At 44.6% G+C, this 15,155-nt stretch overlaps 1 protein-coding gene across 1 annotated transcript in view; it reads right to left on the bottom strand.

Annotated features, from left to right (window-relative positions):
* Positions 1–15,155, bottom strand: part of jmjd8 (jumonji domain containing 8) — a 37,369-nt gene that overhangs the window by 2,726 nt on the left and 19,488 nt on the right. The window contains exons 4-5 of the mRNA XM_032537568.1: positions 14,842–14,938; positions 14,597–14,665 (exon numbers count right to left, since the gene is read on the bottom strand). Of these exons, the coding sequence (XP_032393459.1) occupies positions 14,597–14,665; positions 14,842–14,938 (166 nt within the window). The remainder of the gene's footprint in view (positions 1–14,596; positions 14,666–14,841; positions 14,939–15,155) is intronic.

Below are 15,155 nucleotides of genomic sequence, written 5' to 3'. Positions count from 1 at the left end.
CCAACTGGAGATGACGTCACATGAGTGTGTTTAGGGTCCAATTGGGTTGGACAATGTAGGCATAACATCATTTTTGCACGAAGCGCAAATTTATCAACAACAAGTGTTTTAGACAAATTGGCTGCGTCTCATCACCGATCATATGGGGACACAATCACTATGAATTCAACTATGGACTAACATCACATGACGCATATGGGACAACCATCACATGATCACTATGGGAAAAATCACACGATCACTAGGGACAACATCACACGATTACTATGGACAACATCACATGATCCCTATGGGACAAAATCACATGATCACGAGGGACAACATCACACGATGACACTTGTGGGACAACACACCCGATTCACTGTGATAACTCACACGACACTGTGCGGACAAACAATCACACGATCACTGTGGGGACCAAACATCCACGACGATCACTAGGGCGACAACATCACCGATCAGCATTGGGGACAACATCATGATTATCTTCTATTTTCTCTTTGACAACTCCATGATCACTATGGGGACAACATCACATTGATCAATATGGGACAACATCCCTGATACTGTGGGACAACCTCAACAGCGAATCACTGGGACAACATCACACATCATGTGGGACAACATCCACGATACAATGTGGGAAAAATCACACATCACGGGGGACAAACATTCACACGATCTATGGCGACAACATCACATGACACTTGGACAACATCACGTGATAACTAGGGACAACCTACATGATCAATATGGACAAACATCATCATGATACACTATGGGGACAACATCACAGATCACTATGGGGACAACATCCTCCACGACAATATGGGAAAAACATCACCGATCCTATGGGGATGAAAAAATCACACGATCACTGGGGGACAACCTCATGACCGATCCGATCACTCTGGGACAACATCACACGATCCCGATCAATAAGGGCGAAAACATCACAGTGATCACTATGCGGACACACTCTCATGATCACTTGGGGACAAACTCACATGAGCACCGACTGGACAACATCACACGATCACTATGGGACAAAATCACATGATCATAGGGGACACACATCACACGACATCAATATGGGACACCATCTCATGATCACTGTGGGACAACACACACTGATCACTCGGGGGACAACATCACACGATCACTATGGACAACATCACATTTATATGGACAACATCACACGTCACTATGGGACAAAATCCACATGATCAATATGGGGGACAACATCACCGATGACAATATGGGACAACATCTCATGATTCACGTGGTGAAAGAAAACAAACACACGAGCAGTGGACAACACACACCGATCACTGTGGGACAACATACACGATCACTGTGGACAACATCACACGATCACTGTGGGACAAAACATCACACGATCACTGTGGACAACATCACACGATCACTATGGGAACAAATCACACGATCCTATGGGAAAACATCATTGATATGGACAAATCACATGATCACTATGGGGACAACATCACATGATCCACTATGGGGGACAATCATGATCACTGTGGGACAACTCAAACGATCAATGTGGGACAACATCACACGATCACTGTGGTGTGCAACATCACACGATCACTATGGGAACACATCCACATGACACTATGGGGCCAACATCCACGTGATCACTATGGGGAAAACATCAAATGTCACTATGGGACAAACACATGATCACTATGGACCAACAGGCACATGATCACTATGGGGACAAACATCTACCATCAATATGGGAACAACATCACCGATCACATGGGGACAACATCAAACGATCACTGTGGGAAACATCATCTGGATCCGATCACTATGGGGAAACATCACACGATCCGATCACTATGGGACAACATCACATGACACTATGGGACAAAATATCATGATCATATGGGGACAAACATCCACATGATCACTTATGGGACAAAATCACAAGGATAACTATGGGACAACATCACATGATACTATGGACCAAAATCACATGATCAATATGCGACAACATTCGGATCACTGTGGACAACATCCACGATCACTTGGGGACAACCTCACACGATCACTTGGGACAACATCACATGATATGGACAACATCCTATCGATCACTATGGGAAACATCACATGATCTACGGGGGGGACAAACATAAATGATCATATGGGACAAACATCTCATGGATCACTGTGGGAAAAACATCAAATGTCACTGGGGACAACATCACACAACATGTGGGAAACATCACACGATCACGGTGGGGACAATCATCACACGATCACTCTGGCCAACTACACGTGATCACTATGGGGGACAACCTCAAATGATATGGGGCAAACATCACATGATCACTATGGGGACTAACATCAAATGATCAATATGGGACAAAATCTCATGATCACTGTCGGACAACATCACACGATCATGTGGGACAACATCACAGAATCACTGTGGGACAACATCACACGATCACTGTGGACAACATCACACGATCCTGTGGGAACAAATCACCGATCACTGTGGGAACAACATCACACGATCACTATGGGACAAATCCACACGATCACTATGGACAACATCACACCGATCACAGGGACAACATTCACATGCATCACTATGGACAACATCACATGATCACTGGGGGACAACATCTAATGATCAAGGTGGGACAACATCACACGATCACTGTGGGACACAAAATCACACGATCATGTGGGACAAAAGCCACGATCACTGTGGGACAACACACACGATCACGTGGGACAACATCACACGATCACTATGGGACAACATCACATGATCATCTATGGGACAACATCACGTGATCACTATGGGAAACATCACATGATACTATGGAAACATCACATGATCACTATGGGAAAACAATACATGATCACTATGGGGGACAAAATCCACGATCACCTAGGGACAACATCACACGATCACTAGGGACAAAAATCACACGACACTGTGGGACAACACAACCAGCCCATCACTATGGGACAACATCACACGATCCGATCACTATGGGACATTACATCAATGATCACTATGGGACAAATATCATGATCATATGGGGAAAACACACATGATCACTATGGGACAACATCACCGATCATTGGGACAAACATCACATGATCACTATGGGACAACATCCAAATGATCAATATGGACAAATTCTCATGATCACTGTGGGAAAACAGTCACACGATAACTAGGGGACAAACACACACGATCACTATGGGACAACAATCACATGTATGGGAAAACATCACAACGATCACTATGGGCAACATCACTTGATCCCTATGGGGACAAACATCAATTGAATCACATATGGGACAATTCATGTCACTGGGGACAACAACACACGATCCCTGTGGACACATCTCTGACACTATGGGACAACATCTACCGGATCAATATGGGGCACAACAAATCACACGATTCACTATGGAACAAACATCACACGATCACTATGGGACAATATCACACGATCACTATGGGACAAATCAACACGATCCACTATGGGACACAAACTTCTCACGATCACTATGGACAACCAATAACATACGATCACTGGGGACAACACCCACGATCATGTGGCGAACTAAACATCACATGATCACTGTGGGACAACATCCCCGCCGATCACGTGTGGACAACATCACACGATCCACGGGGGGAATATGCATCTCATGATCACTATGGGGACAAATATCACACGATCATATGGAATCAACGAACAGACAAATCACACGATCACTATGGGGACAAATCACATGATCACTATGGGACAACATCACACCGTCACTGTGGGACCACTCATGATCACTGTGGGGACACATCACACGATCGACTATGGACCACATCACACGATCCACTATGGGACAACATCACATGATCACTATGGGGACACACAGCTCACTACAACACAACGATCACTTGGGACACATCACACGTCACTATGGGACAATCCAATACATGACAATCAATGATCAATTTGGACAGGTTGTATGTAGAGTCATGTTCCCAGCTGATAGCGACATATCAAGCTATACTCAGATAAACAATGATGCTATCAACAATCCATGACAGCAGATGCCACTTACCGTTTTTTTGTCCCTCTGGTACGCTGCGAGATCTTCCTCTCGTATAGATCCGTTGCATCTCGGAGGTACTTAGGACGTTACAGAAGTCTATGGTTAGCATCTTATATACTGCATGCGTGACCCACTCTGCCTCCTTGACATCGGGGGGACAGTGAGTCTGTTATCGCGATTCTTGAGTGCCAGCAGGTAAAAGGCTGGATGGTGTCTCGTCATAGAGCCACAGTCCGTCTGTCCCGGCGTACTACACCAACCGGCGCTGTGCTACGTTGGAAGCTGCAGCAGCACGACAAGCTCGGGCGGACTGCCGACACTGCGCTGTAGCTCGACGGCGGGCAGTCGGTCAAAGCTACACTCTCTTCAGGCGTCAGTGCCACCTGGGAGATGGAGAGCTACGACGAAGGGCCATCGGAAACCTGAGAAAGGTACGAGGTTCACAAGCTCAGGATTTAAGGTGTTTAAAGGCTAATTTCAGGTATTCTCAGTATTCATTTAGAGATTCTATTGTTCAAAACACTTAGTACTCAAGATGTCTCACGAACAAGCTGTATGTTACACTTACAGGACAGATGTTCACATCAGGAGAGAAACAAGCTGTAATGTACCCTGTACAGAGACAGATGTCATATCAGGGAGAACAAGCTGCTAGTTTACCTACAGGACAGATGTGTCATCATCAGGGAGAAACCAAGCTGAATGTTACCATCTAACAGGGACAGATGTTCATCAGGGAGAAACAAGCTGTATGTTACCCTACAGGAAGGATGTTTCAATCAGGGAGAAACAAGCTGTAATGTACCTACAGGACAGATGTTCATCAGTCGAGGGAGACGAAAACAAGCTGTAAGTTCACCTAAAGGAAAGATGTTCATTTATCAGGGAACACAGTGTAGAGATACCACATGAAGAGTTCCATGTGAGACACAAGCGAATGTTACCCTCCAGGACAGATGGCTCTATATCAGGAGAACACAAGCTAATGTTACCTACAGGAAGATGTCAGCTTCAGGTAGAAACAAGCTATGGCGCAATCTACCACGCAGACTCATATAAAGGAATCATACTTTTAGCGTGTATAGAGCAGCATATCTCCCTAGACTCCACTGAAATAATCATCTACTTTTGCGTGTTAGAGCAGATATCTCCACCAGCTCCATGTAAATAAGACTACTTTTAGCGTATATCGGGCAGCATATACCATTTAACCCCGCCACCAGACTCCATGTAATACTCACTAACCTTTAAGCGGTGTTTAGAGCATGATATCCTCCACCGAGATCCATGTAAATAACAATAATTTTAGGTGTATAGACAGCAATCTTCACTGTAAATGTGTGAATTAAGAGTTATTTTTATTTTCTATATTTTGCAATTAAAGAAGAGTGATGAATCCATCTTTGTTTTTCCAGCCTTAACCTGGCGACGGAGAAGCGCGATCGGTGACGAGAGCGAGTCGTCCCGAGACTGGACACAACTCCAGCAGCCGTGCGGCTCGCTGAAGAAGCACGCGTGTGGAAACAACAGTGAGGAGAGAGATGACAACTCAGGGTGAGAGCGGGAGCTGCAGCCTACCTCACCAAAACTCATCTCCTCGCGAGAGAAGAGGCAGGTCCAATCATAGAGCCCGTTATATAAATTATATATTATTACAGGCTCAATAGTCCACTCATGACCTTAATATAAATATGATCATATATATATTACAGTCTATGGTCAAATCAGCCAACAAAACACACACAATCCATGGGAAATATATCTTACCTGGTTCCTGTAAAGTAAAGGGGTGTGTGTGTGTAGTGGTGTGTGTGTGTGTGTGTGTGGGTGTTGTGTGTGTGTGTGTGTGTGTGTGTGTGTGTGTGTTGTTGTTGGGGTTGTGTGTCGTGTCTTCTGTGTGGATTTGTTGTGTGGGTGGTCGGGGGGTTTGTGTGTGGGTCTTGTGTCTGTGTGATCTTGTGGTTTGGGTGGTGCGTTGAATCTTGTGGGGAGTTGTGATCTGTGTGTGGTGTGTGTGTGGTGTGTGTGTGGTGTCCGGTGTGTTGTGTGATTCTCAGAGAGAGTGGAGGGCAGCAGACAGAAAGAAGCGACAACGACGACAGCAGAATTCAACACACCAAACAAGATTCACACAAAAACAGTAAACCCGTATTAACACGCGCTAACACATGTTTAATATGTTGTATTATACCTTTTAAGAGCTGGAGTTCTATCAGGAAAGAGTATCTGTCAGACATGGAGGTAGCTACTTCTGTCAGGTGGACGAGAGAGGAGGTCCCAAGTCAGAAACATAACGCCAGTTCAGCCCAAGGTTCAGCCCAGTTCGGCCAAGTTGAGCCATGCAGGTGTCTGACCTCTGGGTCCAGGTCATGACGAAGAGTGTCATCACGCATAGAAACCAGTCCGGTACCCTCCGTTCTAACCTGCAGACTGTATGTAGCATCTTAAAATCCGAATGAGTATAGTGAGTACTGTACATCTACAGTTAGAGCCGACGATATACGGACCGATATCAGGCATGTCCGATTATCGTATCGGCCATTTATAATGGCACCGCTTCGAAATATCAGACTATAATTTACACTGAATACTGTTGTAAATAAATGATCGATATGCTACAATATTTAAAAGGAGCTCATACAAAAGTCCCTGTGAGTGATGGCTGATAGTCTGTCCCAACAGAGGACGCTCTACAACAGCTCCCTTGGATGTGTGCGTTGTGAGTCTGATCCAACAGAGGGACGCTCTAAACGTCCCTGTAGTGATGGTGTGCAGATGTATATTTTGAGGTTTGTTGTGACAATTAAAACAAATTATTTCATAATTATTTCAGTTGGAATCTAACATATACCTAATAAGATGATGTTAGGGAAATCTGTTTATTTGTCGTAACGTGTTTCTGGATTTGTTTTATCTATAATATATAAACAATCGGCGATATATGGTAAAGTGGTTCGATGTGTGATTGACAGAAGCGGGAGATCCCCGACTTCCTTGTGGGGCAAGAGCTTTTGGGTGACCTGAGACGAGCGTGCATTTCACGCCCAGCGAGCACCCTAGAAAGGAAGACATCGAGGCACCTGCAGGTCATACTGACAGTAAAGTACTAAACAAAGACAGCTAAAATACTCTGTTACGTCTTTTAGTGTGAACGTATTATCACAGCTTAATACATTGCCGAAGATATCATATTTACCACTTTTAACCATGTATTGTCCTCCGCCGTCCACAAATTGACCTTTTTGGTCCCTTTTTCATACTTTTTTTAGTTTCCCACTAACACCACCTTAAGTCTTTACTAGTCTGGACGTCTTATCAGCTCAGTATTATAACTCATTTGTGCAACGGTTGCATGTAAAGCACGTTCATTAATATCAAAAGTGTTAGTGCTCTACAGCTTTAAAAATGGCAGGAAAAACCTGAAAAATATACTGTAAATTAAAAAAGATGGTGTGTTGTCTCTGTTGACAGCAGCAGCGGCATTTCGGACCTCGTGAGCGCTTCCTCTAGACCAGATCAGCCATATCCCAAAACTGGACCCAGAAAGGGCAAGCCGTCAACGATTGCTATTATTGGGAGAACGGATAGGGTGGAGGACTACTGACCAACGAGTGAGGGAGAAGAAGAGTCAGAGGGTATGTTGGAGGATGAGTGTGTCCTGAAGCCGCCGGGAGTAAGAGGAGGGATATGTAATATATGTAATGTCTTAAATCCTAAAAGGACCCGAGTGAGTCATTCAGTATTAAGGGAAGACATACCGACAACTACATGCCAACGGCAATGGGTTTTTCCTCTGACCATTTCCATATTACTTTTTGTTTTTTTTTTGCCTATTGTGTGGAGTTCAGGTTTCACACTCCGCATTGACATTTAAACACGAATTCATGGCGTAAACGATCATATGCAGGCCGATGAAACGGGGACGCCACCAACAAGGCTGTAAAACCCAGATATTAAACAACAAAAGTAACATAGCAACCAAAAACTCAAATTTACCATGGACACAAAAGACATTTAAGACTCTGAGTCTCTGGAAGTTGACTGATCCATTTGGAACTCCTCACGCGTACATCAGTACCCTCAAACCGTCTCGGCACTCTCTGAGGCCTCAACTTCCTCAAGACCCGTCTCTGCACCACTAAGTCCCTCACCGTCCTCAACGAACCGTTCTCGCACTCTGAGTCCCCTCACCATCCTCAAGCCTACTCGGCACCTCGTAGTTCCCTCACTTCCTCAGACCCGTCTTGCACCACTATAGTCCTCAACCGTCCCAACGACCCCTTAAGACCTGTCTCTTACACTCTGAGTCCCTACACCTCCTTAAGACCCGTCTCTGCCACCTCTGAGTCCTCACCGTCCTTAAGACCCGTCTCTGCACTCTGAGCCCCAAACGTCCTCAGACACCGTCAGACTAGTTGGCTTCAACCTGGTCCCTCACACCGTCCTAAGGACTTGTCTCTGCACCTCTGAGCCCTAACCGTCTCCAAGACCCCTTCAAGACCTGTCTTTACCTCTGAGTCCCTCATCGTCATCCATTGCCCCTTTAAGACGTCTCTGACCTCTGCCTTACAAGCACCGAACCCCTCATCTGTGCCTGAATCTTGTTTTGTTGTTGTGGCATTGTTTTTTCATCCCCTGACCCTGTAGACAGGCTTTGAGTAGTGAAAAATCACTTTATGAATGTACAATTGTATTATATTATTATTATATTGTATATGTTGTTATGTTGACACAAGGTGTGCCAGATTATAAACGCACACACGCGAAACTGCAACGTGCTGTCTTATATTAGGAGATACCAAAAGAAATGAAACGTAACACCCACAAAAATCAAGCTATGAAATCAAGAAAAGTCCAAAGAAAAAGATTGCAGTCCTGAGAAGCTGTCACTCAGAGGGCGCCGCCAGTCAAACCTGACACACCAATGTACTCTAGACCAGTACTCAATATAAAATACTCTAAGGTAAAGTACTGCGTTCAAAATCTGACGTTAAAGTATCATATTTGGGCTTCTTAGCTTGTTCCCCTTTAATTATAAGGGTAATAGTCTGTTTATGGTGTAGGTTTAACCTTGTGATTGTCTTTGTGGTCGGATTTGACCAGATTTTCAAAACCCCTCTACGCCGAAACAGGGTTTCTAATTGAAGAACCAGTGAAACAACAGGATGATTGATACCACACATCGTGCTTCGCAAGGAGAACTAGGACAGGGATCTCTACTGTCATGAAATTTTGGGTGTTTTATAAAAAAAAAAAAAAAAAAATGGTAACTGTAATTATCTTCAATAAGAGTCTAAATCATTTCTTATAACATTAACATATAGGTATAATTCCATTTATGAGTTTTATTGACCAGGAATTCCAAAAATGTAGAAAATGTAAAACTAATCCATGCGTAGCGTATGCGTGGCGTATTTGTAAAATAACGGTCCTGATCAGTTATAATAATGATAATAATAATTATAATAATGATAATAATAATTATAATAAGAATATAAGCTGAACAACTGTTTGTTTACAGTAAAGACGTCTCGGACTATCACGTGTAACTCAGTGCAGCTGGTAGTTTTGTAAACCTCGCATATAAAAATCAACGTCTACAGATGTAAAGGTGGGTGGGGGGGGGGGCTATGTTTTTGTGTATTTGGCCTCTATATCTAAACAAACAGCAAGGTCCGAAAGAAAGTCACTTTTCCATATGATCCATAATTTTGTTTTTGAGGATCACTTACAAACAAAAGCTTTTATTCATTAAAAGTCAAAAATTTTCATTATTGCGGTCTCAAAGTCTTCAAGTCTCACTTTGGTCGACAGAAGCCCCAACACAACCACAACACACACAACCCACACACACATCACACACACACACACACACACACACACACACACACAAACACACACACACACACACACACACCACAGCACACTACACACACACACACACACACACACTAACACGTATATCCCCCATGTGACACTAACATCCACATTCAATGTCTGTCCTGAAAAGTGTATGCAAATTAGCATGTGTCAGTTTAGCGAGATAATTGCTCATTGCCATATCTGAGCGAAATGTATGATATGCCACAAAGTTGTTAGTTCGAATAAAGCGTGCTCCTTTCATATCAACTACCCTCTGTATGTGAAAAATAGTTGTTTGAAGTAATACGATCCCGGGGGGAGGTTTTCCTGCTGATTATATCGCTGAGTTAAAGTGTTCATCTCTCCTCTTAAGAGAAATAATAAAACCCAATATTGTCTTTTGTTTAACCTGGAATGTACGGTCATTTAGGCTTAAATATGGTCCCAGAATTAAAGATGGAAGATGGAAGGACAGTTGTGTTGTTGTTGAGCGTCTGTCCTCAGGCGAGGAAGGTGGAGACGAAGACGCTGGTGTCCAGGTTGAGCGTCTGTCCTCAGCCGAGGAAGGTGGAGATGAAGACGCTGGTGTCCAGGTTGAGCGTCTGTCCTCAGCCGAGGAAGGTGGAGACGAAGGCCGGTGTCCAGGTGGAGCGTTGTCCTCAGACCGAGGAAGGTGGAACGAAGCGCTGGTGTCCAGGTGAGCGTTGTCCTCAGCAGAGGAAGGTGGAGATGGAAGACGTGGTGTCCAGGTTGAGCGTGGCGTGCCACCAGCGTCGGGAAGTACAGCACTGATGGAGAAAAACTACAACACTCGGACTTCTGGAAATCTGACAGACCCGCAGAAGATGTGAGTTCAACTATTGTCAAAGACTTGAAAGGTCCCAAGATATGAGCTGATATATAGACCTTAGTGGTCCCTAATCTGTATCTGAAAAGTCTCTTTATATAGACCTAGTGGTCCCTAATACTGTATCGAAGTGTCTTTATAGACCTTAGTGGTCCCTATCATAACTGTATCTGAAGCTGTCTTTAATAGAACTTAGTGGTCCCTATACTGTATCTGAAGTCTCTTCTTTATATAGACCTTAGTGGCCCCCTAATACTGTATCTAAAGTATCTTTATATAGACTTAGTGGTCCTAATACATGTATCTGAAGTCTCTTTTATTATAGACCTTGAGGCCCCTAATACTGTATCTGAAGTCTTTGGGACTTGGGTTCACCTCTCCTGGTCTTGATGGTGCACTCCAGCGAGCCTCGTCCTCGGCAGTGGGGGTAAACTCCATCAGCCAGGACAGGGTGGTGCAGGTTCGGGTGGAAGTGCGGCGCTTGGTCAGGGGGTAGAGGAACCACCGCTGCGGGAACACAAACCCATCGTTCAATACGGGAAGCTGAAGAGGGAAGCCCTGAGCGCCAGGTGTATTAGTTCTTCTGGGTTCGGGCTTGAGGGCGAAAACGCTTGTGCGGACGAGCCAGAACCCACATCCAGAGTTGGGTCTGGGAGCCCCCATTGGCTGGGCTCAATCGAGGGGTGGGATAAAACGTTGTAGTCTCTATTATATAGACCTTAGTGGTCCCTAATACTGTATCGTGAAGTCTCTTTATATAGCCTTAGTGGTCCCTAATAGTATCTGAAGTTTTATATGACCTTAGTGGTCCTAATACGTATCTGAAGTTCTTTTATTTAGACCTTATGTGGTCCCTAATACTGTATCTGAAGTCTCTTTTATATAGACCTTAGTGGTCCCTAATGCTGTATCGAAGTCTCTTTTATAAGACCTTAGTGGTCCCCTAATACTGTATCTGAAGTCTCTTTTATATAGACCTTAGTGGTCCTAATATGATCTGAAGCTTTTTATTGACCTTGTGGTCCTAATGCGTATCTGAAGTCTCGTTATATAGACCTTAGTGGTCCCTAATACTGTATCTTGAGTCTCTTTTTATAGGACCTCTCTATTAATGTGAAAAAACTTCAAAGGGACATTTCATGCCATGGGAACTTTTAATAGGTCTGTGTAGTCTGATTATGTCATTGCAAAGGAGGAAAACAGGCAAGTTGCTCAGCAACCAGAGAGTTTTTGCCGGAATTTGCTCACTAAGCTCACAGACTACTATCAGAACTTACTTTAGCATATTAGTAATTCGGGTTTACTTGTAAAAAGCAGCTGGATACTTTCTCTATAGGAGATAAAATAGGTTTTTACTATGAAACCTGTCTTTCCGCGTGGCCTTCAGGGTTTCCCTTAGAGCTGAGACTGGTTTCGGGACACGAGACCGGCTCGGGGGAGAGGATCACCTTTCACGTAGATGACTTCGGAGTAGCCGGGCACGTGCAGTGGAGGGGACTCCTGTTCCCGGACCTGAACGCAACACAGATAACTGAAGGCCTGATCCATTTGAGTCACAAAAACACAAAAAAAACAGCCGCTGCGCGTGTTCAACAAAACATTTCAGAGCAAAGAGGTCTTAGACCACTACTCGTCTATAACCCCCCTACCAGTCAGACTACCACAGGGTCTAGACCACATACTACGCTCTAAAACCCCCTACCAGTCAGATACCACAAGAGGTCTTAGACCAGCACCTACGCTCTATAACCCCCCTACCAGTCAGACTACACAGGAGGTCTAGTCTCCACTACGCCCATAACCCTACCAGTCAGATTACCAGAGGAGTCTTAGTCTACCACTACGCTCCATAACCCCTCCATCAGACTACCACAGGAGGTCTTATTCAACCACTAGCTCCTAAACCCCCCTACCGGTCATACCACAGGAGGTCTTAGTCTACCGCTAAGCCATAACCCCCCAACCAGTCAGACTACCACAGGAGGTCTTAGACCACCACTATGCTCCTAACCCACAGTCAGATTACCACAGGAGGTCTTTAGTCTACCACTACGCCCCATACCCTACCAGTCACTATACCACAGGAGGTCTTAGCCTACCGCTACGCTCCATAAACCCTACCAGTCAGATTACCACCAGGAGGTCTTAGTCTACCACTACGCCCCATAACCTACCAGTAGACTACCACGGAGGGCTTAGTCTACCACTACGCTCCATAACCCCCAACCAGGCAGACTACCAAAGAGGTCTGAGTCTACACATACGTCCATAACCTACCAGTCAGATACCCAGGAGGTTTAGTCTACACTAGCTCCACACCCAGGCAGATTACCAGAAGAGGGTGCACCCGGGTCCCCCTATTACCACACGATCATCAAACCCGATACTGTATTTAACTTCCCACCATTTTCCCACCCTTTCAGTCACTCTATCAATCCTGGTCTTCTCAGTTCCTGGTCTTCCCACCCAACTGCGCTTTTTTCTGAATGGCAAGGTCGCAAGTTTGCTACGACGTTTTTGGAGTTGAGGACATCACAAAGTGATGTGCCTGCGGGGGTGCTATCCGCGGCCGGGACAGTTCTACTCAGAGTTTGTCACCTTCTGCGCCCTTGACGAGTGTGGCAGTTGAAGTCTCTGACTGCGATCCCGAAGCTGTACGCTCCGCTGGTGTGAGGCAGGAGTACGGCGAGACTGTATGCTCAAACAGACTCGCCACTCTGTGAAGTTGTTGTCTCCAAAGAAATACAGCGTCTCTGGAGAAGAGAGGAACATGGAGTCTTTTTAGTGACAAACCACACTGAAGTCTCTTTTATATAGACCTTATGGTCCCTAATACTGTATCTGAGTTTTATTTATTATGTATTTAAAGAGACTCAGATCAGGATTAGGGACCACTAAGGTCTATATAAAAGAGACTTCACCATACAGTATTAAGGACCACTAAGGTATATATACAAAGACACTTTAGATCCGTCATATTGGGACACTAAGGTCTATATAAAGAGACTTCAGATACAGTTTGGGGACCACTAAGATCTATATAAAGAGACTTCAGATACAGGATTAGGACACTAGGTCTTTATAAAAGTGATTCAGATACCGTATTAGGGGACCATAAGGTCTATATAAAGAGATCAGTACGTATTTATTAGGGACACTAAGGTATATATAAAGAGACTTCAGATACGTATTAGGGACCATAGGTATATATAAAGAGACTTCAGATACAGTATAGGGGACCACTAAGGTCTATATAAGAGACTTCAGATACAGTATTAGGGGACCACTAAGGTCTATATAAAGAGACTTCGAGACAGATTAGGGACCATAAGGTTCATATAAAGAGATTCGATACAGTATTAGGGACCAGAAGGTCTATATAAGAGACTTCAGATACAGATTAGGGACACTAAGGTCTATATAAAGAGACCTTCAGGTAAGTGATTAGGACACTAAGGTCTATATAAAGAGCTTCAGATACCGTATTAGGGGACCACTAAGGTCTAATTAAGAGACTTCAGATAAGTTAGGGAACACAAGGTCTATATAAAGAGTTCAGCTACAGTATTAGGGACCACAAGGTCTATATAAAGAGACTTCCGAAAAGGAGTAGGGACACTAAGGCTATAAAAGAGGACTTCAGATACAGTATGAGGGGACCACTAAGGTCTATATAAAAGCATCCAAAGAGCACCAGGTTATGGCTAAAGACCTGAATGGTCCTGGGACCCTCGGGTGCTGCAGCCTCGACCCTGAGGGAGAAACGTGTTGACTCACCGCTGCCGAGGGCGTCTGCAGCCTGAGGTCTCAGCAAGACGTCCACGTACTCCTGCAGAGGGACGTCCACTGGAACAGATCCATCACAGCGAGTGTTTTTAAGAACATTTAATAAATCAAACTACAAATCCTTGCAAGTGTAAGACATGCGTCCCATGAGTGTAAGACATGTGTCCCACGAGTACCATGAGTGAGAGACATGCATGAGACATGCGTACCATGAGACATGCGTGAGACATGCGTACCTTTCCTGTAAGAGTAGGTATTGGCTGTGCTGAGCCGAACTCTCCGGGCGCCGTAGTCTTCTAGTAAAGAGGACCTGGAGCACGAAGACCTGAATCTCTAAAACACAATCAGCAGCTTCAGTGTTTGGACAGCGGACTCTGGATCAGACACATCTGAGACACACAGCCGATGGACGGACGGGACACTAAATAAACTACAACAGGACAACGTTTCATATCAACGTTTTATTGATTTTGATCGGAGGGCCAGATTTGATCGGAGGAGTCAGGGCCAGATATCGAACCGGTTCTTTGCTTTTCCACACAAATAAACC

This window comes from Etheostoma spectabile, chromosome 15 (genome assembly GCF_008692095.1).
Source record: "Etheostoma spectabile isolate EspeVRDwgs_2016 chromosome 15, UIUC_Espe_1.0, whole genome shotgun sequence".
NCBI classification, from domain to species: Eukaryota; Metazoa; Chordata; class Actinopteri; order Perciformes; family Percidae; genus Etheostoma; species Etheostoma spectabile.
This window is presented reverse-complemented; position numbering and strand designations above follow the sequence as displayed.